Source organism: Pristiophorus japonicus, chromosome 19 (genome assembly GCF_044704955.1).
Source record: "Pristiophorus japonicus isolate sPriJap1 chromosome 19, sPriJap1.hap1, whole genome shotgun sequence".
NCBI lineage: Eukaryota > Metazoa > Chordata > Chondrichthyes > Pristiophoridae > Pristiophorus > Pristiophorus japonicus.
Genome location: NC_091995.1, coordinates 16,874,525 through 16,902,319, shown reverse-complemented (window position 1 = coordinate 16,902,319; position 27,795 = coordinate 16,874,525). Strand labels below are relative to the sequence as shown.

At 47.2% G+C, this 27,795-nt stretch overlaps 1 protein-coding gene across 4 annotated transcripts in view; it reads right to left on the bottom strand.

Moving 5' to 3' along the window:
- Positions 1-2,557: 2,557 nt before the first annotated feature.
- The window catches only part of ddx39b (DEAD (Asp-Glu-Ala-Asp) box polypeptide 39B), a 47,110-nt gene continuing 21,872 nt past the window's right edge, over positions 2,558-27,795 (bottom strand). For 3 of the 4 annotated variants that reach the window (XM_070861319.1, XM_070861320.1, XM_070861321.1), the window contains exons 6-11: positions 23,866-23,984; positions 12,456-12,587; positions 9,277-9,386; positions 7,938-8,082; positions 5,704-5,851; positions 2,558-2,788 (exon numbers count right to left, since the gene is read on the bottom strand). In XM_070861319.1, the coding sequence (XP_070717420.1) occupies positions 2,772-2,788; positions 5,704-5,851; positions 7,938-8,082; positions 9,277-9,386; positions 12,456-12,587; positions 23,866-23,984 (671 nt within the window). In that variant the 3' untranslated portion in view covers positions 2,558-2,771. The remainder of the gene's footprint in view (positions 2,789-5,703; positions 5,852-7,937; positions 8,083-9,276; positions 9,387-12,455; positions 12,588-23,865; positions 23,985-27,795) is intronic. The other variant, XM_070861322.1, reaches the window with a different exon arrangement.

Sequence of the window (27,795 nt, the reverse complement as noted above, 5' to 3'; positions counted from 1 at the left end):
TGCTGCAGTGCATCTTGTAAATGGTACATACTGCAGCCAGGGGGCGCCGGTGGTGTCAAACTTCTTGAGTCTTGTTGACTTGTGCCTTGTAGATGGTATAAAAGCTTTGGGGAGTCAGGAAGTGAGTCACCCGCTGCAGAATACCCAGCCTCTGACCTGCTCATACAGCCACAGTATTAAAATGTAGTTGTCCAGTTGAGTTTCTGATCAATGGCGGCCCCCACGATGTTGATGGTGAGGGATTTGGCAATGGTTATGCAATTAAATGTCATGGGGAGGTGCTTAGACACTCTCCTGTTGGAGATGGTCATTGTCTGGCACTTGTGTGGCACGAATGTGACTTGCTGCTTATCAGCCCAAGCTTGGATGTCGTCGTAACATTCAAACTGTGTTTGCCTGCTTGCTGAATGATAAATGTGTCAGGCATTTTGGTGCTGGGCCCACACATAGACCTGGAAGTTGTCAGGTTCTATCTCCCACTCTTCACTGAGGTAGCTGATCTAATCCAGGGCAGCAATTGGGAGAGCTGCAATGGGCCTCAGCATTCTCAAAACCAGGAAGAGGGAATTCAGTCAGGCTTCCTGCTTCCTCGTCGCGATCCAGTGACATCGCTCCGGAAAACTGCAGTCCACGGTGAAACGGCCCACAACTGAGGAACGATCATTTGTTGGGCATGCGAACAATGTGGCCCGCCCAACATCAGTGTTCTCGATCAGGCCAACATCCCCAGCATCGAAGCACTGACCACGCTTGACCAGCTCCGTTGGGCCGGCCACACTGTTCGCATGCCCGCTATACTCGGAACTCCTACATGGCAAGCGAGCCCCAGGTGGGCAGAGGAAACATTTCAAGGACACCCTCAAAGCCTCCTTGATAAAGTGCAACATCCCCACTGACACCTGGGAGTTCCTGGCCAAAGACCGCCCTAAGTGGAGGAAAGAGCATCCGGGAGGGCGCTGATTACCTCGCGTCTCGTCGCCAAGAGCATGCAGAAAACAAGCGCAGGCAGCGGAAGGAGCATGTGGCAAACCAGACTCCCCACCCACCCTTTCCTTCAACCACTGTCTGTCCCACCTGTGACAGAGACTGTAATTCCCGTATTGGACTGAACAGCCACCTAAGAACTAACTTTTAGAGTGGAAGCAAGTCTGCCTCAATTTCGAGGGACTGCCTATGATGATGATGACTTGGTGGGGCGAGGCCAAGGTGTAAATATCACCCAGCATGAAATAGCACCTTCAGAAGATGAGTAGATTTTTTTTTCCCAAGTATAGTTTTAATTAGACTGATGTGGCAAAATCGTGATACTCAAAAATGTTCTAAACAATATTTTGTATTTGATTGTGATCTACCATGTAAAGTTTCATTTTTAATTATTTGCAATGCAAGTTATCTTTGGAAAGAAACTTTATATATTTGATTATATATTGCGCTGTACAGCGATTCTAAAAGATTTCACCACAAAATAGTATTAAAATAAGTCCCTTTTTTTGAGTGTCAATTCTTTGCTGCTAATTTCTAATGTAGAAACTATTTTTTTGTTACAAAAAGCTAAGTTCTAAGTCTTACCTGAACCCCTCGATTAGATTCCAGCCTGTAACTCAGTCCCGGGTATCCATTATTCTATATATAAACCACCTGAGCCCCTCGATTAGATTCCAGCCTGTAACTCACTCCCGGGTATCCATTATTCTATATATAAACCACCTGAGCCCCTCGATTAGATTCCAGCCTGTAACTCAGTCCCGGGTATCCATTATTCTATATATAAACCACCTGAACCCCTCGATTCGTTTTCAGCCTGTAACTCACTCCTGGAAATCCATACCTGTACATAAACCACAATCTGACGCTTTCAATTAGACACCAGTCGATAACTCATTCTCAGATGTGTAACACACCTGTGAATGTGACACACACTCGCCAATCTCCTGTAGCATTGCCAAAATTAAGTCAGACAACATGGTCTCGTACCTGTCTCTGTATTGCTGTTTCTTTCCTTCTCTTCCGTCTCTCAGTGGCGAGTAACATCGGGGCAGGGGTGTAAAACAAGCGTCGCACACAATCCCGTCAGCTTCCCTCTGGGTGGGTTAGGTTACAATGATCCCCTTCGTTGATCTCAGCCAGGGCAGCAAGCAGTTCGGGAGTTTCAATTGGCTGGTTCCGAAAGGGAGCAAAAACCAAAAATCGGCACCTGCTTCTGACCCTGCTGGCAAGTGCACGGGTGGCTGTGGATTGAGGGGTAGAATTACGCATGGTTGTGATGCCACCCACAGTCGAATAGTCGGGCCCGTGAAAACTGCACCTCAGCAATGCGTCAACCACTTCAGGAGAGAGTGGGCGGGGAGAAGGAAACAGAAGACTGACAACGTACGCAGCTCCCGGTACCAAGGATTGATTTCTTTTTTAATTTATAATTATTGGAACACATTCTCTACTCAAATACACTGTACCAGGTCCGGGGGGGGGGGGGGGGGGGGGGTTTGACGTCGTGGAATTGTAACAATCATAATTTCCATGCAAACACAGTTCACCAAAGATAAAGGAAAGAGGAAAATAATTCTAAAAATTGTTTATATAATGGAAAAGTGTCACTTGCTGTCAAGTGCAGCGAAACTCATGATATTTACATTCAGCCATTTCCACTGTCAATGCTGGTGAGTGCGCAACAATGTAAAATGGTGCAGCCCACAGAGTCGGACTCGGGGGGAGGGGGAGTTGGTCGGAGTCATCAATCAATGGGAATAAAAGCTTGACGTGTAGTCTCTGGTCTATCTGCTCTGTTCAACTGGAACACGAGAGAGAGAGAGAAAGAATGAGAATTAACTCGAGTGCGATATTATACAAGTTAAAAACGTTCTTTATGCACAGTGCATTTCCACCCATCCCTTCTCTCTCCAAATGCTACCTGGGCTGAGGTCGGCTAACACCATAGACCAGCCCAAGGAACAGCAACTCATCTTTCGTTTAGGCACTTTACAGCCTGCTGGACTGAACATCGAGTTCAACAATTTCAGACCATAACCTCTGGCCATATTTTGCTCCCTTTCCTTTTTTTTTTTAAACTACCCCCCCCCCACCTTATGTAATATTTTTTGTTTCCCATGGCAGCTGGTAATTATTCCGCCATTCACACCCTATCTAGAGTAATCTTTTTCTAACTTATGCCATTACCATTTCAATTCGGCTCATCATCCCGTTTGTGTCTCTAATCTCTCCTGCCTTCCACCCCATCACAGACCTTCCCCGTTTGTTCTTTCCTCCCCTCCCCTCCCCCTTTCAGTGCTCGTAAAGAACCTGTTCATTTCGAATATTTGCCAGTTCTGACGAAGGGTCATCGAGCTGAAACGTTAACTCTGTTTCTCTCTCTCCACAGATGCTGCCTGACCAGCTGAGATTGCCAGCATTGTCTGTTTTTCTTACCATAGACCAGGTATCAGCCTCAAACCTTCTGGTCTCAGTAAGAGACCACCAGATGCTTTAGGCCTTCAGGCAAACTCACGTCTCCAAACATGAAAGAAGGAACTCCCATTTATACACAGGGCCTTTCACCACTTTTCCGGATGTCTCAAAGTGCTTGACAGCCAATTCAACATTTTTTGATGCGGGGTCACTGTTTTAACAGAAACGCGGCAGCCAATTTGCGCACAGCAAGCTCCCACAAACAGCAATGTGACAACCACCGTATAATCTGTTTTAGCGATGCTGGTTGAGGGATAAATATTGGCCCAGGACACTGAGGAGAACACCCCTGGTCTTCTTCAAAATAGGAATCTTTTACATCCACCCGAGGGGGCAGACAGGGCCTCGGTTTCATGTGTCCTCTGAAAGCCGGCACATCCGAGAGGGCAGCACTCCCTCAGCACTGCAATGGGAGTGTCAGTCTAGATTTTGTACTCATGCCCCTGACTCAAAATAAAAAGAATTGTAAAAGCCACAGATCCCCAAAACCGGTTATGGTACAGCGGTTATGGCTATGGTGTTGGACGAGGAACTCAAGTGGCCGTGAGTTCAAATTCCATTAAGCTGCAAAATTGATTCTATTTGGAGAGACTGAAGAACCTGGGATTGTTCTCCTTAGAGCAGAGAAGATTAAAAGGAGAATTAACAGAGGTGTTCAAAAAGATGAGGGGTTTTGATAGAGCAGATAAGAAGAAACAGTTTCCACTGGCAGGAGAGTCCGTAACCAGAGTATAAGAACATAAGAATTAGGAACAGGAATAGGCCATCTAGCCCCTCGAGCCTGCTCCGCCATTCAATAAGATCATGGCTGATCTGAAACATTTTTTTTTTTATAAAAGAATTTATTTTAATAAACCACCTGCTGTATTCTGCTGCAAATATTACACAAAAATAACAAAGAGAGAGAGGGTCCAGGGAGCGCAGAGTTCTGTAGTCACTTCACACACACTGAGACTCCCGATAGTTTACAGTGCCTCGCTCCAGGCCACGAGAATACAGAATGTCACAGCTGCAGAAAGTAATTATTAAATCGTCAGTTTGAATATTGAAAGTAAAGACCATTTGCCCCGTTTCCTCCAGTTGTTTGCAGTGTTTAAGGTTTAAGATAAACATCTTTGCCACCAGAGTAATTAGAACATGGTACTCGCTACCACGTGGAGTGGTTGTGGCGAATTGCATGGACAGATTTAAGGGGAAGCTGGATAAGCACATGAGGTAGAAAGAAACAGAAGGACATGCTGATAAGGTGGGATGAAGAGGGGTAGGAGAAGGCTTGTGTGGAGCATAAACAACGGCATCGACCTGCTGGGCTGAAAGGCCTGTTTCTGCGCTGTAAGTTCTATGTAATTCTATGCAACCAGAGGCTCGACTGCTATCAAACTGAGCCAACTGATATCCAAAGTGTTTGCCCAACACCAAACTACAATAACTTTTATTTATATAGCGCCTTTAGTGAAAGGTCCCAAGGCACTTCACAGGAGTATTGAGATTTTTTAAAAATTGACACCGAACCGCATAAGGAGAGATTAACGCAGGTGAACAAAAGCTTGGTGAAAAAGGTGGGTTTTAAGGAGCATGTTGAAGGAGGATAGAGGCGTGGAGAGGTTTAGGGAGGGAGCTCCAGAGTTTGGGGCCTAGGCAACAGAAGGCACGGCCACCAATGGTTGAGCGATTATAATCAGGGATGCTCAAGAGGGCAGAATTAGAGGAGTGCAGACATCTCGGGGGGGGGGTTTGTGGGGCTGGAGGAGATTACAGAGATAGGGAGGGGGCGAGCCCATGGAGAGATTTGAAAATAAGGATGAAAATTTTGAAATCGAGGCATTGCTTAACTGGCAGCCAATAGAGGCCAGTGAGCACAGGGGTGATGGGTGAGCGGGACTTAGTGCAAGTTAGGACACGGGCAGCCGAGTTTTGGATCACCTCAAGTTTACATAGGGTAGAATGTGGGTGGCCAGCCAGGAGTGCGTTGGAATAGTCTAGTCTAGAGGTAACAAAGGCATGGATGAGGGCTTCAGCAGCGGATGAGCTGAGGGAAGGGCGGAGGCAGGCGATGTTACTGAGGTGGAACTAGACGGTCTTAGTTATGCTGTGGATATGTGGTCGGAAGCTCATTTCTGGGTCAAATATGACCGAACCACATGAAAAATTCTGCCGGGATAAAACCAACTGAGGGTTTGGAGGGGGGGGGGGGGGGGTGAACGGAACGTGTCATTACATAGGTGGACCCCCGATACTTACTGTATGACGAAATGTCGATCTCGTCGGGCAGCTCGCTGATGTTCACTTCAAACCTGTCCTGCACATCGTTTAGGATCTTGGCGTCATTCTCGTCTGACACGAACGTGATGGCCAGTCCTTTGGTGCCAAACCGGCCAGCTCTGGCCACCTGAAACAGAAAGACCCGAACGTTAGGATTACCCGGGACACGGAGCGCTCGAGGCCGACGGTTGTGCCCACGGCACCGCCTCAGCCGAGAGCAGCTGACTCTTGCACCATCCACGGACCGGCCCTGGGGTCTCCGTGCCTGCAGTGCTCGTTGCTGCACCACTCATTGTGCAGTGACCCGCAGGTGACAGCTGAAACCCGTTGAAATCACCCATTGAAATCAACACAATGAAGCGGCGAGTACTCCCAGTTTAAACCGCGGGTGGATTTTTCTCCAGTAGTTAATGCGAGGGAAAAGTCGCCGTGGGTATGAAACATTATGGGGACAGTGCAGGAAAGTGGAGTTGTGGTAGAAGATCAGCCATAATCTTATTGAATGGTGGCGCAGGCTCGAGGAGCCGAATTGCCCACTCCTGCTCCGAATTCTTATGTTCTTAACTTGCCTTTAACATAGCAATACGTCCCAAGGCACTTCACAAGAGCGATTATTCACCAAAATTTGACACTGAGCCACAGAGAGATATTGGGCTCAATTTTCCCCAGTGATTTGCGCCGTTTTCTTTGAGCAGGCTGCTTTTTTTTGGCCGAAGTTAAAAAACCACAATCAATTTGCACCAGTGTAACTCAGTTAGTTACGATTTTTTTTTCAGCCAAAGGGGGCGGGTAACCAGCCACCCACGCCAATTCTGGCCATTTAGGCAAGTTTGGCCAGCTGAGAGTTACTCCATTCTGCTTAGGTCAGCGTATGTGGGCCTCTGCAGAAACACCTTCTGGAGAGTTAAAGAAATCGGCGCAGGTAAGTGCAGCAGATGTCCGGACAGCAGCAGCAGGAAAGGTAAGAAAGGGGTGGGGGGGGGGGGAAAAGAGAAAGTTGGGGGGGGGGGAAAAGAGAGAGGTGGGGGAAGGGAGAGGGGGTGGGAGGGAAGCCTTTCAGGAGTAGTTAGGTGCGGGGACCAGGAAGGAGACCATTCGGCCCGGGATAGGGGCGGGGAAGCGGACCGGGAGGCCATTCGGCCTGGGATAGGGGCGGGGGAGCCGACCGGTAAGGCACTCAGGGCCAGGGTCGGGCAGACCGGCAAACCCTTCGGCCAGGGCTCAGGGCAGGGGACCGGGACCTGCAAGGTACTCAGGGCTGGAGGGGTATGGGGGAGCTGGAGTTAGACCAGCACCGTCAAGGGGCTCGGGGCAGTTAGGCAAGCAGACCGGCAAGTCCTTCGGCCAGGGCTAGGGGCGGGGGAGCGGACTTGCAAGGCATTCGGGCCAGGGAGCGGACAGGCGAGCCCTTCGGCGAGGGCTAGGGGCAGGGGCAGGGGACCAGGACCTGCAAGGCACTCAGGGCTGCGGGGAGGACCTGAAGCTGGACCGGCACCGGCAAAGGGCTCGGGGTGGGCTCGGCAAGCAGACCGGCAAGCCCTTCAGCCAGGGCTAGAGGTGGGGGGTAGTGGGACCGGCTTTAATAACTGGAAGCAAGTTGCTACAATATATTTTAATGTGTTTATAAGTTGATGCAATGTGTAATACTGTGTTGGGAGCTGGATGTATGTTTCACTTTGCAGCCTCAGCTCGCATTGTGTCCCTGGTTACCATGGCAACCCGATATTTTTGACGCAGGTCAAGGCTCCACCCCCAAAACTAAAGGACAGGTTAGGCCATGCCAAAATGAAGAATTCCAACTGGGAAAACGTAGAACATTTTTTGGGGGCGTACTTGGGGGCTCCCAAATAAATGGGTGTAACTCTTCAAGTACGCCAAAAATAGCTTTGGAGAAAATTGAGGCCATTATTGGTACAGGTGATCAATAGCTTGGTCAAAGAGGTCAGTTTTAAGGAGCGTCTTAACGGAGGAAAGAAAGGTGGAGAGGCTTAGGGAGGGAATTTCTGAGCCTAGGGCACAGCCACCAATGATGAAGCAATGAAAATCGATAACGCGCAAGAGGCCAGAATTGGAGAGTAAATCTCGAAGCTCGCGTGTCTGAAAGTGAAAGATGTGAAGTCATCGAGTTGTAACTAACAGAATGAGCACAAAGTTCACAATAGTAAAAGGAAACAATTTTTGCTTCGGTAACACATCACTGTAGGGCACTGTACCCTGTGTAAGTAGGTGTCGGAGTCCTCAGGCATGTCGTAGTTAAATACAATGTTGACTCGCTCGATGTCCATCCCGCGACCGAACAAATTGGTGGCGACCAGAATCCGCCGCTGGAAGTCCTTGAACTGCTGGTACCGGGATAATCTGGGGAGATAAAACGCTCGGCAAATTCACCAAGTTGTTTTAATTTGGTCTTTGGCTGGGCGGGGGGGCGGGGGAGATGGGGAAATTAAAAAAAAAAACACGATGGTTCATGCAACAAGTTAGCTGATCACAAGCTCAGGTGGAAGTAGGCACGTTACACTTGGCTTCAGTGCCTCTAAGTTAAGGAAGAGGAACAAGAGTCAGCCAAGGGTTCCTACTTCATTAATAGGTAACCCCATTGCTGGAAAGTATGCATGTACGGGACATCACACGAGGCCAGGATCGGGCGTGGCGGTGAAGCCCTCAGCAGTTGGATGGCCCACCGATACTCGGCATCTACGCTCACGGTAGAACAGCCACTTGGACGGCATAGGGAGAAGATGATGGATCCCAGAACTTACCCCATTGAGGTACTAAATCGCTTCAGAAGAGGAGGGAATGGGAGAAAATTGGATCGGAGGACGGTTATATGCAAACGCTCAGTCACGGAGCAGCGACGGACATGGGTCTGAGCTCCTGATCCAGTGGTGCACAAGGCTTATTCTAGCAATGGAGTGGGGGGAGGGGTGAACCCTAAAGAGGGAGGTCCCTGTAACCTTCCAGCAGCTATTTTCAGGAAGAGGCCTAGGCTGAAGATTGCAGAGGCCTTTCTCCCACTCTTCCCACTGTTCTGTACGGCTGAGTGGAGAATGTAGGGTTGCTCTCATTAGAGCAGAGAAGCATAAGGGGATATATGGCAAGAGGGGTTCAAAATTATGAACGGTTTTGATAAGAGTAAATAAGGAGAAACTGCTTCTACTGACAGGAGGGTCAGAAACCAGAGGACACAGATTGAAGATAATTGGCAAAGAACCAGACGGGGAGATGAGGAGAAAGATTTTTACACAACGAGTTGTTATGATCTGGAATGCGCTGCCTAAAAGGGTGGAGAGGCAGATTCAATAGTAACTTTCAAAAGGGAATTGGATAAATATTTGAAAATAAAAATTTTGCAGGGCGAGAGGGCAAGAGCAGGGGGCAGGGACTAATTGGATAGCTCTTTGAAAGAGCCGGCATAGGCAAGATGGGCCGAATGGCCTGCGTCTGCACTGTGGGATTCTATGAGCTCCACGCTCCCTTCTCTTACTAACTGAGCCATGGGGTCGGACCGCTCTCCTCTGACCATCTTAAGTCACTGAACGTGCTTGCACTGACCTCTCCTCCTGGGGCATGCCTCTGTGAATGGCTATAGCGGGGAAGTTCTGCTCCACCAGCAGCTGTGCCAAAGCGATGCACCTCTGCACCGACTTTACGAAGATCACAACCTGCAGAGAAACAGAATGCGGAGACGGTAGAACATCGCAATACTGCTCACCGTCTACATGAGTTCCAGCCAAAGATTCATACCAACAAGGACTTTACTAATGCATCCCCACAGAAATGCGGCAAGCTATTTTCTAGCCTTGGGATATAAACTTTCCTGCAAAGGGATATAGACAGGCTAAGTGAGTGGGCAAAAATTTGGCAGATGGAGTATAATGTGGGAACATGTGAGGTCATCCACTATGGAATTCTCTGCCCCAGAGAGCTGTGGAGGCTGGGTCATCGAATATATTTAAAGCAGAGATAGAGGGATTTTTGAGCGATAAGGGAGTAAAGGGTTATGATGAGCGGGCAGGGAAGTGGAGCTGAGCCCATGATCAGATCAGCCATGATCTTACTGAATGATGGAGCAGGCTCGAGGGGTCAAATGGCCAACTCCTGAAACTATTTCTTATGTTCTTAATACACACGTTGCCCAGTATTATCACTGAGCGCACTAATGGTTCTCCTGCTGTTTTATAAGAGGAAAGTTAGATCTTGACACACACAATGCATCGTGTTGCAGAGTTTGAGCAAACCTAACTTGTCAATTTAAGGCCAAGCTACTCCCTGCGAGGAAGCGGTCCTAAAAAGGCCAATTAGCGGTTAATAATGATCAGTTTCTCTCGAATGGCCGCTGCTCGACTCCTTTTGTTACCTAGGCACCTCTCCAGGTTATTCCCAGGTCACCAAAGAAAATAAATTACCAGATTAAAAAATTGCTAAACTACAATTTATTGTTGCTTTCAATAAAGTTGCGACATTTCGAGCATAACGGGCTCTCAAAATCTAGTACAAAGTGTAGATAGGTACCAATAGCTAGAGAGAGAAAAAAAATTACACAAGTCATTACATTGTAAAGTTGTGCAATGCTCTTAGTTCATCAGGTCAGACGACATCCATCATGTAACCGTCAGTACTTCAGAGTGATTTACACCTCAAAGTGCTCTCAGACACAGCCCCAGCTTTGGGCAGACAGAATCTATAATTGTAGTGCTGGGTGGTTTTCCACAGCTCAAGTGGACAGTGTGTGAGAAGTTCAGCTGCTCATCAATACACGTCAACAACAACTTGCATTTATATAGCGCCTTTAACGTAGTGAAACGTCCCATGGCGCTTCACAGGTGCGATTGTCAAACAACAATTTGACATCAAGCTACCATAAGGAGATATTAAGGCAGGTGACCAAAAGCTAGGTTTTAAAGAGCATCTTAAAGGAGGAGAGAGGGGTAGCGAGGCAGAGAAGTTTAGGAAGGGACAGCTGAAGGCACGGCCGCCAATTGTAGAGCGATGAAAATCAGGGATGCACAAGAGGCCAGAATTGGAGGAGCGCAGAGATCTCCGGGGCGTCTTTCCGTGAAATCCCAGCGGCAACACTGAATTGCATTTCAATGCTTGTCTCCATGCCCTCTCAGTGTGGGAGCGCTTTCACCACACTGTCTGCAGCGGTTCAAGGCGGCCCATCACCACCTTCTCAAAGGCAACTACAGATGGGCAATAAATGGCAGCCTTACAAGTGATGCCCAGATCGAATATTTTTTTTAAAAAAGCACATGATTTATATGATCCAACTTTGTTTTCATTTTCTTCATAATTTTAGCTTTCTACTCCTGCAGATAGTAATTCATCCAGTTAATCAGCAAAAACACTCTACCAGTTTACACCATTCCTCTCCTTCTGCTGGGTTATCGGTCCGCAAGCACTGGCAGCCCTCTGCTAACTCAGCGTGAGCAGTCTGGACAGTGAGCGTCAGCAAGTTATTCACCCGTTGGGGCATCGCTAACAAGCTCTAACCTCGCCAGATGCGCACACACTTGCATTTCCTGTAGGGGTCATTGGCTACATTCTGACAGAAAACCCTCACCAACTTGCCTTGATGCCAACTGTAGCACCCCAGCAAAGACCAGGGACCCAGAAGAAATAGGAGCAGGAGTAGGCCATCTGGCCCCTCGAGCCTGCTCCGCCATTCAATAAGATCATGGCTGATCTGATCATGGACTCAATTGGATATCTCCTTGGTTTGTATAGTGGAGTATCACATTAAGCAGCGTTGATACCCACTAAGCTACCAGGGGAAGATTTTGATACAGTTTATCAATACTTTCAATTTACACCATTTAAAAAAAAAAATAATGCTCTTTCAACAAAGGGGTCAATTTTAACCTAACCCGCCCGTTGGGAAACTGATGTGATCGGGTCCAACACTAGTTTTACTCCGCACCCTGATTTTGCTCTCTGTTGAAGTCAATATTGGGCGGGGGTGGAAAACCAGCGTTCCACCCGATCCCGTGGGATGCTCGCCCAGCGAGTTAGATTAAAATCACCCGCAAAAAAGTTTTGCAAGTTCATCATCTTTTCAATTCATTTTCTTCATTTCATTTCCCCACGGTAAGAAAACCCAAAATAAAAGTAAAGAATGCTGGATATACAAGGCGGGTATCTGATAAAGGGAGTATGCCCAATAGGCCATAAATCTGTCTTCTCGCTTATTCAGATGTTGGAGTTGACCCATTGTGTATTCCTGGTAGTATTTTTTTTAATTCATTCACAGGATGTGGGCGTCGCTGGCAAGGCCAGCATTTATTGCCCATCCGCAATTGCCCTGAGAAGGTGCTGGTGAGCCCCCTTATACAACTGAGTGGCTTGCTAGGCCATTTCAGGGGGCAGTTAAGAGTGAACCAGATTGCTGTGGATCTAGTCACATATAGGACAGACCAGGTAAGGACGGCAAATTTCTTTCCCCAAAAGGACATTCGTGAACAAGATGGGGTTTTACGACAATCCGGTAGTTTCATGGTCACCATTACTGATACTAGCTTTTTAATTCCATATTTATTTAATTAACTGAATTTAAATTCCCCAGCTGCCGTGGTGGGATTTGAACCCTCATCTCCGGATCATTAGTCTAGGCCTCCGGATTACGAGTCTAATTACGAAACCACTATGCTACTGTACCCTTATTGCTGTTTTTAGTTCCCCTCTCTTCGAGAGTTTGGAACTTGGGGCGGAGTGAAGGGAGCAGGTGTGGATACCTGGTTGAATTCCAGAACATCGAGCAGGTCGAAGAGCTTGCGATTCTTCTCGTTGTCTTTCAGCTTCACGTAGTACTGCTGCAGGCCGTGCAGCGTGAGCTTCGTCTCGTCGTCCACAAAGATCTCCATCGGCTACGAAGCAAATTACCCGAGCATTAAATCCACACCCCCCTCTAAGCAGCCTCCCAGCTTTACTACTCCGAGACCTCTACCCCCCCCCCCCACTAGATATTCCCCCATCGTTGCAAACGTAGCAGTCTTGTATTAATTTTATGGTGAGCAGTGGTCACTAACCCTTTGAGAAATGCACGCCTGCATTTTAAAGTCATGCACGAGGCTACATCATTCTTAATAATACCCAAACTTCAAGGGTTAAGTTAAGAGGCGAGATTACACAAATTAGGGTTGGATTCCCGAGAATTTAGAAGGTTAATCAAAGTTTTCAGGATATTAAGGGGAACAGCTAGGGAAAACAGAGAAACTATTTCCGCTGGTTGGGAATTCTGGGACTAGGGGCCAAAATCTAAAAATTAGAGCCAGACCTTTCGGGTGTTGTGTTAGGAAACATTTCTACACACAACGAGTGGTAGCAAAACTGAAGTCAATGACATGTTGCATCTTTCCAGCTGCGTGCGGTACAAATGCTGCACCAGGAGACTGTAAATTCATTTTGCAAGCATCAGAGACACCGACAGGCAGAAAATTCAACTCAAACGCTGTAACCACGATCTCCACTTTCTCTGCTCTTAAAACTCCCTATGGACAATGCTGGACCCCTTTGACCTGACAGCGCACAATCCTCAAAGGGTTAATGACCACAGTTGCTGCCTTACGAGATGGAATGCACCACTTGGCACTTGGCCAAATTGGATGTAGAAAGAAGGAAACTTTAAGATTGGGTCAGGGTAAACTTTTAAATGGCTACTTTCTCCTCATCGAGTTCATCCAGTGTGCAGTTGGGTCATGCAAAGCAAGGACATTTGTTTCCTGGTCTGTGCTGAGTTGTCTGATCTCAACAGAGAGATGTGGGGTCAGGGCGACAATTAACTTCAGTGCCCCAGAGTTAGAACATCATAAATAGGAGCAGGAGTAGACCTCAAGGCCCCTCGAGCCTGCTCCGCCATTCAATAAAGATTGTGGCCGATCTTCAACATCAACTCCACTTTCCTGCCCTATTTCCATCTCCCTTGGTATCCACAAATCTATCTATTTCACTCTTGAATATACTCAACGACTGAGCATCCACAGCCCGCTGGGGTAAGAGAAGTCACAAGGACATAAGAAATAGGAGCAGGAGTCAGCCATTTGGCCCCTCGAGTCTGCTCCGCCATTCAATCAGATCATGGCTGATATGACCTTGGCCTCAACTCCACTTTCCTGCCTGTTCACCATAACCCTTGATTCCAAAGATTCACATCCCTCTGAGTGAAGTCATTTCTCCTCATCTCATTTCTGAATGGCCGACCCCTTATCCTGAGACGATGACCTGTGGTTATAGACTCCTTCTGCGTGGTATCAGTCTACGATTCTATGAAATAGCCAGGAAGGTCACAACCTGGACAGACGTGGCACCAAGAACCATTTTGGGACTGGGGTCTGGTCCAAAGTCTGAAAATCGCCCCAGACAGTTAAGTTTCAGCCCTCTAGTTTAAATAACCAGAAGCAAAACAAAACATACTTAGTTCAGAAATTGTAATTTACAAATTTTTTTTTTTTTTTTTTAAAAAGGAAAAGTATTCTTCAAAGGGGCTAGGTCTCTGGCAGGTTCGACAACTTTACATAGAACTTACAGCATGGAAACGGACCATTTGGCCCAACTGGTCCGTGCCGGAGTTTATCCTCCACCACGGGCCTCCTCTCATCCTTCTTCATCTCACCACATCAATGTATCCTATTCCTTTCTCCATCGTGTGTTACACCCCTCCTTGTTCAAGGAACATCTCTCGAGTGTGGAGAACAACGGTCGACAAGGAGAGAAAATGGGGAGCATAAACCCGGAAGGGGCTCTCAAAAACACAGTCAAAGAGGGTGGTTTTGGAAAGTAGAAAAAAAAGGTTGCAAGGCAGTGGGATTTAAGGAGGCACTTTAGGGTGCTGTGGCTATAGGCATCACCACCGGTGGTGGGAACGATTGGGTAACCAAAGAGTGGGGGGGGGATGCTAGCGAGCCAGAATTTCCCATTTAAATCAACACTCAGAGCAAACCAGACCACACTGCGACCACCTCGAAAGTGGCCTTGCCTGTGTTCAGCCTCTCGCAATTTTTAAATACAAGCAGAAAATGCGCGGGCAGATTTAGGAGAGCACGCAAGGCTGCATTGTCGGCATCACTGCAAGGGCAAGAGCAATGCACCTCTCACTGCAACACGACACAGACCCTTTAAGTACTGCACGGAGTAAGTACTGCACTGGTACTTTTTAATGATCAAAGTCAAACAAATGCATTTAAGGGGGAAGATAGATAAGCACATGAGGGAGAAAGGAATAGAAGGATATGCTGACAGGGTGAGATGAAGAGAGGTGGGAGGAGACTCAAGTGGATCATAAACACCAGCACAGAACAGTTGGCCGAATGGCCTATTGTTATGCTGTACTCGATGTAAAATGTAGCATTTTTTAAAAAGTCCCTCTCTCCATAACCATTAGTACAAGACTGTCTGATCCATAGAGGAGCCCAAAGGATTAGACACTGATGGGAGGGGCTGGAACGCCTCCTCTTAATCATTACAAATAGGAAATGGGATTTGAAAAAGTATTGACGGGGATGAATTTCAGGATGCAAGGAAAAGAAAACGATTTTCCACTGGGGAAAACCAAACCGTCTGTCGTGGCTGTTAAAAAGAAAACAAATCCGGGAAATGCTGAAAATAAGCAGCGGCTAACGATTTTTGTTCAGAAAGGAATTAAATTCAACGGGGCAGATGCCCTGTTCCTAGGCTGTTGGATGCAATAAATACAGGAGCGTCACACACTTCCCGGACCGAACACACCCGATTTCCTTTCCATTAAGTGGATAGAAAATCAGGTGCGTTCACTACAGTCGCTCCCTTCTCTCCCGTCTAATTTTCCTGTACATGCTGTGTCCGGGCAATCCAATAGCCCTGGAATAGGAAAATCTTTTCCGTAACTATCGGTGACAAAAGTCCGCATGTCATGACTCTTCGCTTCTACCCCTTGCACTCCCTCCATCCCACCCTTGCCCCCGCCCCCCCCCCCACATTTAATTCAGGCCAATTAAAGGGTCCACTTATCTTCCATCTTTTAGTTCTGATGAAAATGAGGAAACCCTTCTTTTCCTTTTATAGCTGCCGACAGGCCTATTGCATATTTCCAGCATTTCTTTTTTTGCATTTAATCCATCTATTGTAGCTGCTGCAACTTAAAGACTCAACTTCAAATGGAATATGGAGGATTAAAATTTGAGAAAATATATAAATATTATTGAGGCAAAATAACTGGAATGGGTCATGGAACTTTAAAGGAAAAAAGACCATTAGCGTTTATAACAAACATGGAAGGCCTGAGGGTTTTAATGTGTATTTTATATTGCTATTTATTATTCCCATATAAATGGAGCTGGAAAATTTGACAGATCGGGGACACTTATTTAAAGAGTTTTAAACCTCCAGAAAGTCTCAGTGTATTTACAGCGTCTTTAGCATAGTTAAAAAGTCCCAAGGCACTTAACAGGAGCAATTATCAAACAAAATTTGACACCAAGTCACATAAGGGGCTTAGGATAAGCTTGGTCAGAGGTAGGTTTTAAGGAGCATCTTAAAGGAGAGGTAGAGGCGGAGAGGTTTAGGGAGGGCGTTCCAGAGCCGAGGGCCCAGGCAGCTGAAGGCATGGCCGCCAAATGGGAAGCGATTAAAATCGGGGATGCGCAAGAGGTCAGAATTGGAGGAGCGCAGAGATCTGGGAGAGTTGTAGGGCTGGAGGAGGTAACAGAGACAGGGCGGGGCAAGGCCATGAAGGGGTTTGAAAACACAGATGAGAATTTTAAATTCGAGGCGTTGCCAATGTAGGTCAGCGAGGACTGGGGGTGATGGGCGGTCGGGACTTGGTATGAGTTAGGATATGGGCAGCAGAGTTTTGGGTGAGTTCAAGGTTACGGAGGATAGAAGATGGGAGGTTGGCAAGGAGAGCATTGGAATAATCAAGTCTCGAAGTAACAAAGGCATCGATGAGGATTTCAGAAATAGTGGAAAGGAAATATCTCCATTTGGTTTCAGAAAAAGCAGTCTTGGTTTTTTTTTTTAAATGAGTGGTCTGCCCAGACATTTTTCAAATGGAAACCACTTGCTGAAAGGTTGGGTTTTACAATAGATGTCAAATTCTTAACACTCCACTTCTGCGTCTTATAATGAGGTGGGGGGTTGGGGTGGATTTGTCAGGCCCGAAGGACATTGGCAGCGTAGCCCTATACCTGATCTGGGGGGAGTGCTCGATGCTTGAAATGGAAACCGTTTCAGTCCCCGGCCCCACGCCCCGGTGAGCAGAATATTCACAAGGATAAAATGCACTTGTGGATTGGGTAAAAGAAAAGCCTGTATCTGTAAAGCAGTGTGTGAAAACAGTGCCCCAGGTCTATTCCAGTGTAGTAGTTCTGCTCATCGTCAACATAAAACATCTTGGTTGGGCCAAAACAAAAAAAAGCCAGCCAAGTCGGGAACAGTACTCATTCTACTTTGCCCCGTCCTCTCACCCCACCCAGCTCCAAAGAAAATAATCATTGCTAAAATAAATTGTATCTCCAGTTTCGTGCAGAGAAAACAGCCACGACAGATCTGCTAAGTAATTCCGTTTTGGATTTAAATTCACACGACTTGCTTTAGAATCCTTTGAGCTGAATTATGAACTGGGCCTTAGAACCGGCTCAAATTGTTAAACGAACCCTTCTTAACCACAACCCAATTCTCTTCCAAACCGCGGTCAAATGGTTAAAAATACATACATGCCGGGATCCAGTCTAAAACAGCAACAGTCTATCTCTCTCCCAACTATTTTCAACACCTGAATGCATCTAAACACCATACAATCCCATGTTGGCACAGCATCAGGGCTAAGAATGGGACCACAGCCAGAACAAAATGGACAGTTTCTCCCTCATCCTTTCTGGATGGCCCAGTTTCCTCTCTTTATGCTTGCTCTCTGCCCCTGCCCCCGCGTCCCCTCGCCCCAGTTAACATTTCCCATCTCTTCCCCTTTTCTGAACAAATGCTTATTGTTGGCCACCAACGTTTCCTATTTTTTGGGGGCTGTGCGGCCCATTCAGTTTCACGCGAAACATTGCATTGAAAATCTCGGGCTGCACGGGACCGGCAGAGAGCTGCGCGGCTTACAGGGAACGTTGTTGACCACCAAGCTTCCCAACTTATGACGAAAGGTCGCCAACGTGAAATGTTAACCCTGTTTCTCTCTCTCTCCACAGATGCTGCCTGACCTGCTGAGCATTTCCAGCATTTTCTGTTTATAGTCCCAACTTATAGCATGTCCGTGGGTGTTTTACAACCACTGCCAGTCAATGTTGCAGGGAAACTAATCGTCATCACCTTCCGTCATCTGCTAAGACTGGCTACGGCCTGGGTCTGACCGTGGAGAAAGGGGAACCCTACCAAAAGGAGATTGTATGGTGTGCAAGCTTGAAATTTCATACCCTACGCTGCCGCTATTCTTACACACAGTGCCACGGTAATGCAACTTTAAGACTAAAAAGAGACAGCATCTTTATTGTCAGTCGATCTAGACCTTGCGTAGAATTCCCGTCGAAAATGTTACGGATATACAATTTTTATTCGAGCTTTCTGCAATGGCGCAGTGAGCAAATTGGCATCAGCTTGGCTCAATTGGTAGCACCTTGCCTGGTTGTGGGTTCGAACCCTACACTGTCCTAGGCTGCTATAATGTATGCACCGGAGAGTGTGCTCACAGGTTGGTTGAGCTGTGAGTGGCTTAGCCAGTCACGTGATGTTCACAGGACTCAATAATACCCGAGTTAGTTGGGTTCAGTGGGACATTCTGAAAAGGGAGGGTGAACAGCCAGTTGTCGTGGTGCACATTGGTACCAATGATATAGGTAAAAAAAAAAGGGATGAAGTCCTACGAAACGAATTTAAGGAGCTAGGAGCTAAATTAAAACGTAGGACCTCAAAAGTAGTAATCTCGGGATTGCTACCAGTGCCACGTGCTAGTCAGAGTAGGAATCGCAGGATAGCTCAGATTAATACGTGGCTTGAGCAGTGGTGCAGCAGGGAGGATTCAAATTCCTGGAGCATTGGAACCGGTTCTGGGGGGAGGTGGGACCAGTACAAACCGGACGGTCTGCACCTGGGCAGGACCGGAACCAATGTCCTAGGGGGAGTGTTTGCTCGTGCTGTTGGGGAGGAGTTAAACTAATATGGCAGGGGGATGGGAACCAATGCAGGGAGACAGAGGGAAACAAAATGGAGACAAAAGCAAAAGACAGAAAGATGATGAGTAAAAGTGGAGGGCAGAGAAACCCAAGGCAAAAAACAAAAAGGGCCACTGTACAGCAAAATTCTAAAGGGTCAAAGTGTAATAAAAAGACAAGCATGAAAGCTCGGTGCCTCAATGCAAGGAGCATTCGGAACCCAGGAGAGGGCTCTGAGCTAGTTAGAGTGGGTGAGAGTTCAGATGAACAGGACCCCAAGAAAGAATGCAAAAGGCAGGAGGCAACAGAGCAGAGTAGCACTGGGGTAAGTGTAAACCACAAGGTGATAGGAAGGGACAATATGTATGAATATAAAGGGGCTGCAGGAGGGGTCAAAACTAAACAATTATTTTGCTTCGGTCTTCACAGTGGAAGTCACAAAAACCATGCCAAAAATTGCTGGTCACGGGAATGTGGGAATGGAGAACCTTGAGATCATCACTATCACTAGTGGGGTAGTGCTGGACAGGCTAATGGGACTCAAGGTAGACAAGTCCCCTGGTCCGGATGAAATGCATCCCAGGGTATTAAAAGAGATGGCGGAAGTTATAGCAGATGCATTCGTTATAATCTACCAAAATTCTCTGGACTCTGGGGAGGTACCAGCGGATTGGAAAGCAGCTAATGTAACGCCTCTGTTTAAAAAAGCGGGCAGACAAAAGGCAGGTAACTATAGGCTGGTTAGTTTAACATCTGTAGTGGGGAAAATGCTTGAAGCTATCATTAAGGAAGAAATAGCGGGACATCTAGATAGGAATAGTGCAATCAAGCAGACGCAACATGGATTCATGAAGGGGAAATCATGTTTAACTAATTTACTGGAATTCTTTGAGGATATAACGAGCATGGTTGATAGAGGTGTACCGATGGATGTGTGTATTTAGATTTTCAAAAGGCATTCGATAAGGTGCCACACAAAAGGTTACTGCAGAAGATAAAGGTACGCAGAGTCAGAGGAAATGAATTAGCATGGATAGAGAATTGGCTAGCTAACAGAAAGCAGAGAGTTGGGATAAATGGGTCCTTTTCGGGTTGGAAATTGGTGGTTAGTGGTGTGCCACAGGGATCGGTGCTGGGACCACAACTGTTTACAATATACATAGATGACCTGGAAGAGGGGGATAGAGTGTAGTGTAACAAAATTTGCAGATGACATAAAGATTAGTGGGAAAGCGGGTTGTGTAGAGGACACAGAGAGGCTGCAAAGAGATTGAGATAGGTTAAGCGAATGGGCTAAGGTTTGGCAGATGGAATACAATGTCGGAAAGTGTGAGGTCATCCACCTTGGGGGAAAAAAAACTGTAAAAGGGAATATTATTTGAATGGAGAGAAATTACAACATGCTGCGGTGCAGAGGGATGTGTGCATGAATCCCAAAAAGTTAGTTTGCAGGTGCAGCAGGTAATCAGGAAGGCGAATGGAATGTTGGCCTTCATTGCGAGAGGGATGGAGTACAAAAGCAGGGAGGTCCTGCTGCAACTGTACAGGGTATTGGTGAGGCCGCACCTGGAGTACTGCGTGCAGTTTTGGTCACCTTTCTGAAGGAAGGATATACTAGCTTTGGAGAGGATACAGAGACGATTCACTAGGCTGATTCCGGAGATGAGGGGGTTACCTTATGATGATAGATTGAGTAGACTGGGTCTTTACTCGTTGGAGTTCAGAAGGATGAGGGGTGATCTTATAGAAACATTTAAATTCATGAAAGGGATAGACAAGATAGAGGCAGAGAGGTTGTTTCCACTGGTCGGGGAGACTAGAACAAGGGGGCACAGCCTCAAAATACTGGGGAGCCAATTTAAAACCGAGTTGAGAAGGAATTACTTCTCCCAGAAGGTTGTGAATCTGTGGAATTCTCTGCCCAAGGAAGCAGTTGAGGCTGGCTCATTGAGTGTATTCAAGTCACAGATAGATAGATTTTTAACCAATAAGGGAATTAAGGGTTACGGTGAGCGGGCAGGTAAGTGGAGCTGAGTCCACGGCCAGATCAGCCATGATCTTATTGAATGGCGGAGCAGGCTCGAGGGGCTAGATGGCCTACTCCTGTTCCTAATTCTTATGTTCTTATGTCCACGATGAGGTAGGTGGTTTTGAGCCTGGTGGATGAACTGGAAATGTGTCGTGTGATTGTTAAACCTTTGCTACTAAACCAATAAGTTCTTAATAGCAATGTGTTGCGATGAATTCGTAAGCAAAGAACCCATGAAGCAAATACATTACAGCTGCCACTCTAGTGTAAGACTGAGGGAGCGCTGCCTTGTCAGAGGAGCTGTCCTTTAGATTTGACTGGGGCCCCTACTCCAGTGGACGTTAAAAGTCACCAAGTCACAATTGCCATCTTATGAGGGCAAGGGGAGAACAACAAAGATGACTCCGTGTATCGGGAATTTAATTTATGAGGAAAGGTTAAGGAAATCGGGCTTGCTTTCTCTGGGAAAGAAAAAAGTCTTACATTTCGATTGCGCCTTTCACGACCTCGGTGAAGTCCAAAAGCTCTTTACAGCCAATGAAGTACTTTTTGAAAGTGTAGTCACTGTTGTAATGTAGGAAACTCGGCAGCCATATTTGCGCACAGCAAGATCCCACAAACAGCAATGTGATAATACTCAGATAATCTGTTCAGGGATCTTTCACGTCCACCTGAGAGAGCAGACGGGGTCTCAATTTAATGTTTCACCTGAAAGACGGCACCTCAAACAGTGCACAGCGCTCCCTCAGTACAGCACTGGAGTGCCAGCCTCGATTTTGAGGAATTCATTGACGCTTTCAAGATCATGAAGGGGAAACTGGTCGCTCTGGTAAAGGGCTCAAATACCAGGGAAGAAAAAGTTAAAAATTCGGAGTGAAAACAGTCATCGGACATTACTTTTGAGTGTCAGCTGTAGCTCAGTGGGTAGCACTCTCTTGCCTCTGAGTCAGAAGTTTGTGGGTTCAAGTCCCATTCCAGGGACTTGAGCACAAAAATAAATCTAGGCTGACACTCCAGTGCAGTGCTGAGGGAGTGCTGCACTGTCGGAGGTGCCGCCTTTCGGATGAGACGTTAAACCGAGGACCCCTCTGCTCTCTCACGTAGACATAAAAGATCCCATGGCACTATTTTGAAGAAGAGCAGAGAAGTTATCCCGGTGTGCTGGGCCAATATTTATCCCTCAATCAAAAAAACAGATTATCTGGTCATTATCACTTCGCTGTTTGTGGGAGCTTGCTGTGCTCAAATTAGCTGCTGCGTTTCCTATATTACAACAGTGACTATAGTACTTCAAAAAGTACTTCATTGGCTCTAAAACGCTTTGAGATGTCCAGTGGTCATGAAAGGCGCTATATAAATGCAACTCTTTCTTTACTTTGTCGTCAAAAGGGAGGTCATAAGAAAATAAATATATTGGGGCAGGTCAGTAGCGGCCGGTACAAATCGGCTTGAGAATTGGATGGGTTTCTGGAGGGTTTGAGTTATTTGGTGGGTTTCATCTGCGAAAATGGGAGAGACTTGTCAGGCTTCAACTGGCCCTTATTCCTGTTCCTTTAAATTCTGCCTGCACATTACTCTCCAACTTTCGTTAGCTTAATCCTCGGCTAAATGATTTCTGAATCCAGAGGTAGGCCAACAAACAGGGATGCTGTCTCTTCAAAATCTTGTGGTTCATTTCGAGATGGCAAAGCTCTCGCAGCCTGTTCTTGCCTGCGCTGGACTCTTCCCCAAAACACCTCTGAACTGCGTAAAACGAGCTTGCGAGAAGCATCGAGATAATATCGCCTTGCACTATCCTCGAGGCTGGTTTAACCCTTGAACCTTCGCCCCTCTACAGAGCAATAGAAACACAAAAAGGATAGCGAGAGCGCCCCCCCCTGGCCGGCCGGCCGTCTGCATCGTCTTCCTCCTCAGCTCGAGGGTGCGTTGGGCTGCGGACGCTGATCCTCACCAGAGCTTCCCCCGCGTGCGGTCTGCACCCAGACATCCAGGTCACTCGCGCCTGCCGCACTGGCCGAGGTGTTCTGCTGCACTGAGAGGAGAGATTGGGAAGGGTGGGGTGGGGGGGGGGGGGGTTTTCGGGAGGTGGGATGGGGAAGCATGGTGTGGTTGTTTCGAATGGTCTTCTTGGTGGGGGGGGGGGGGCAGTGACAGACTCAGCAAACTGTGATCTGCCCCCAACAAATACTAACTGCTTGGTGTGTGTGTGTGTGTGTGTGTGTGTGTGTGTGTGTGTGGAGATAGAGGGTGGTGAGGGGAGTTAAGCCACCAATTTGTTTCCCCCCCACCCCTTGCCCTAGCAGCGAGCAACCAGCTTGTTTTTTTTAAAAAAAAACAATACCAAACTGCCCCGTTTTAGTGTGCAAAAACTGCAGTTTACTCCCATTCTTTTCAGAAGGCATTGTAAACATCCAATGCCAGGCTTAGACGAGCACCTCATATTCCTTCAGGCTGGCTACAGGAAAAAACTGCATTTTGTTGCTCGTAAAGGGCGAAGAGGACACGGTGGGTGTTGCTGATGTCAGCGGGTAGAACGAGCTACGTCCGTGTGTTACGTTCCTGCTGCTTCTCCAGTGTTTGGCTAGTTGTGCTGCAAGTACGACACAGCCACCATGTGGCGAGCGGGGGAGAAGACAAACCGCTTCTGTCTACACTGCCTGACCCGAATGTTCCACCGAGATAAGTCTTCCCGCGGCGTCTTCCGCGACTCTCTGTTTCTTGCTCTGAGCGAGTTGGCACAAGCAGGGGACGGGGTGGGAGGGAGAACAAAAAAAAAAAAAAGAGTCGTCTCCTTTAACCTGACTCAAACTAACTGCGTTAAAGGGCGACTGCGTTTTTCTTCTGAATCTGCATTCATCGGGCCACGACGGAGGTGGGGGTAGGGGCGGGGGGGGGGGGGGAGCTCAACTTAGGTTGTGCCGGCACTGTGAGGTGCGGCCGGCTGTACGTGGAGGGAATGAAGGCCAAAAATGAAGCGAGAAGGATAATTACGTCTTGCATGAATTTGCGGCAGACAGGGCGGATCTCCTTGCTTAGCGTGGCACTGAACATCATGACCTGCTTCTCATGCGGGGTCATGCGAAAGATCTCCTGGACATCTCGACGCATGTCTGAAAGAAAGCAGGCGGGGTGGGGGGGGAAAAGGTAGAGGAACAAAAAAAACAATGAGCCACCTTTTGTAAATTCAAATGTTCTTGCGCTTCAGCCGTGATCATCTCCATTCCACATACCAGCCAGTTATATGCTGTAGTTTCAGAGAGATTGGAACTTTTACATAGTACTACAGCACATTTACAGCACAGAAGCAGGCCGTTCGGCCCACCTGGTCCAAAGTGATTCATTTTAGTTTAGTTATCTCTGATTGGGGAGGGTCTGTTACATTGAATCCACAGCACTGAAATGGGCCATTCAGCCCAACTGGCCCACACGAGCCTCCTTCTCACTCTATTTCATCCAACCCAATTTCCCTTCTCCCTCATGTACTTATCGAGCTTCCCCTTAAATGCATTTAAGCTTTTCAACCCTCCCTGTGGTAGCGAGCTCCACATTCTGACCACTCTCTGGGTAAAGAAGTTTCTCCTGAATTCCCTATTGGATTTATTAGTGACGATCTTATATTTGTGGCCCCTAGTTTTAGACTTGCCCCCCCCTCAAGTGGAAACACCTTCTCTATGTCTACACTATCAAACTCCTTCATAATTATAAAGACCTCTATTAGGTCACCCTTCAGTCTCTTGTCTAGAGAAAGGAGCCCCGATTATCAGTAATACCCATCATCATATTCTTCTATTTCTTTCTCCCTCATTTGTTTATCTAGCTTTCATCTTAAATGCACCTACACTTTTCGACTCAACCACTTCATGTGGTAGCGAGTTCCACATTCTCACCATTCTCTGGGTAAAGAAACTTCTCCTGAATTCCCTATTGGATTGATAAGCGACAATATTATATTTATGACCTTTAGTTCCGGTCTCCTCTGCAAGTGGAAACATCGTCTATCCGTCTGCCCTATCGAACCCTTTCATAATTTTAAAAACTTCTATCAGGTCACCCCTGAGAAAAGAGCCTTCGCCTGTTTAATCTTTCCTGATAGTTAGAACCTCAAAGCAGGGAAGTCTTGCTACAGCTGTACAGGGTGTTAGTGAGACCACACCGAGAGTACTACGTACAGTTTTGGTCTCCTTATTTAAGGAGGTATATATACGGGGTACTTGCTTTGGAGGCAGTTCAGAGAAGGTACACGAGATTAATTCGCGAGATGACTTACAAAGAAAGGTTGAGCAGGTTGGGCCAATACACATTGGAGTTTAGAAGAATGAGAAGTGATATTATTGAAACATTCAAGAAACTGAGGGGACTTGACAAGGTTGATGCAGAGAGGATGTTTCCACTAGTGAGGGAATCTAAGTTTAAGAATAAAGGGTCGCCCATTTAGTACTGAGATGAGGAGGAATTTCTTCTTTCAGAGGATCGTAAATCTGTGGAATTCTCTGCCCCAAATCACAGATAGATAGATTTTTAACCAATAAGGAAATTAAGGGTTACGGGGAGCGGGCGGGTAAGTGGAGCTGAGTCCACGACCAGATCAGCCATGATCTTGTTGAATGGTGGAGCAGGCTCGAGGGGCTAGATGGCCTACTCCTGTTCCTAATTCTTATGTTCTTATGTTCAGAGAGCTGTGGAGGCTGGGTCATTGAATATATTTACGGTGGAGATAAGACAGATTTTTGAACGATAAGGAAGTGAAGGGTTATGGGGAGTGGGCAGGGAAGCGGATCTGAGCCCAAGCTTATTAAATGGCGGAGCAGGCTCGAGGGGCCAAATGGCCTACTCCTGCTCCTATTTCTTACATTCTTATGTTATGTTAGAACATAAGAAATAGGAGCAGGAGCAGGCCATACGGCCCCTCGAGCCTGCTCCACCATTTAATATGATTATGGCTGATCCGATCATGGACTCAGGTCTACTTCTGCTGCCCGCTCCCCATAACCCCTTATCCCCTTATCAGTTAAGAAACTGACTATCTCTGTCTTAAATTTATTCAATGACCCAGCTTCCACAGCTCTCTGAGGCAGTGAATTCCACAGATTTACAATCCTCAGAGAAGAAATTCCTCCTCATCTCAGTTTTAAATGGGCAGCCCCTTATTCTAAGATTATGCCCCCTAGTTCCAGTCTCCCCTATCAGTGGAAACATCCTCTCTGCATCCACCTTGTCAAGCACCCTCATAACCTTATACGTTTCGATAAGATCACCTCTCATTCTTCGAATTCCAATGAGTAGAGGCCCAACCAACTCAACCTTTCCTCCTAAGTCAACCCCCTCATCTCCGGAATCAACCGAGTGAACCTTCTCTGAACTGCTTCCAAAGCAAGTATATCCTTTCTCAAATATGGAAACCAAAACTGCACGCAGTATTCTAGGTGTGGCCTCACCAATACCCTGTATAACTGTAGCAAGGCTTCCCTGCTTTTATACTCCATCCCCTTTGCAATAAAGGATAAGATTCCATTGGCCTTCCTGATCACTTGCTGTGCCTACATACTAAACTTTTGTGTTTCATGCACAAGTACCCCCAGGTCCCACTGTACTGCAGCACTTTGCAATTTTTCTCTATTTAAATAATAACTTGCTCTTTGATTTTTTTCTGCCAAAGTGCATAACCTCACACTATCCAACATTGTACTCCATCTGCCAAATTTTTTCCCACTCACTTAGCCTGTTTATGTCCTTTTGCAGGATTTTTGTGTCCTCCTCCCATCTTTGTATCGTCAGCAAACTTGGCTACGTTACACTCGGTCCCTTCTTCCAAGTCATTTATATAGATTGTAAATAGTTGGGGTCTCAGCACTGATCCCTGCAGCACCCCACTAGTTACTGGTTGCCAACCAGAGAATGAACCATTTATCCCAACTCTCTGTTCCATTCTTCTTTGCCTCTATATCCTATTTATAATTTGGAGACCAGAACTGTAAATAGTGCGATCTAATCAAGGGGGTTCTATACAAGTTCAACATAACTTGAACTTATATTGAACTTGAAAACGGCAAGTTTTGTCTGACAAATTTAATAAGACTTTTTTGAGGAAATAATTGAGATAAAGGAAAAGCTATGGATGTTGTGCATTTACATTGTCAAGAATGTTTGGAAACTGTAAAGTACTTCACCCCAAGACTTCCATTGTCAATTCAACCCCTCTAGAAATTAACCCCAGTTCTTTTTATATGTCCTTATTTATGACTAATCTGCTGAATGGGGGGCTAACCTGCTGGGACCAGGGGTGGTCTAACCTGCTGAGACCAGGGGTGGGGGGTGGGTGCAGCTAACCTGCTGGGACCAGGGGGAGGGGTCTAACATGCTGGGACCGGGGTTGGGTCTAACCTGCTGGAACCAGGGGATGGTCTAACCTGCTGGGACCAGCGGTGGTCTAACCTGCTGGGACCAGGGCGGGGGGTTTAAACCTGCTGGGACCAGGGGGGGGGTTTAAACCTGCTGGGACCAGGGGGGGAGGGGGGGGGGGGGGGGGGTTAATACCTGCTGGGACCAGGGGGGGGAGGGGGGTTAAACCTGCTGGGACCAGGGGGGGGGTTAAACCTGCTGGGACCAGGGGGGGGGGGGGTTAAACCTGCTGGGACCAGGGATGGGGTTAAACCTGCTGGGACCAGGGGTGGTTAAACCTGCTGGGAGCAGGGGGGTGGGTCTAACCTGCTGGGACCGGGGGGGGGGGGTCTAACCTGCTGGGACCGGGGGGGGGTCTAACCTGCTGGGACCAGGGGGGGGGGGTCTAACCTGCTGGGACCGGGGTTGGGTCTAACCTGCTGGAACCAGGGGATGGTCTAACCTGCTGGGACCAGGGCGGGGGGTTAAACCTGCTGGGACCAGGGGGGGGGTTAAACCTGCTGGGACCACGGGGGGGGGGGG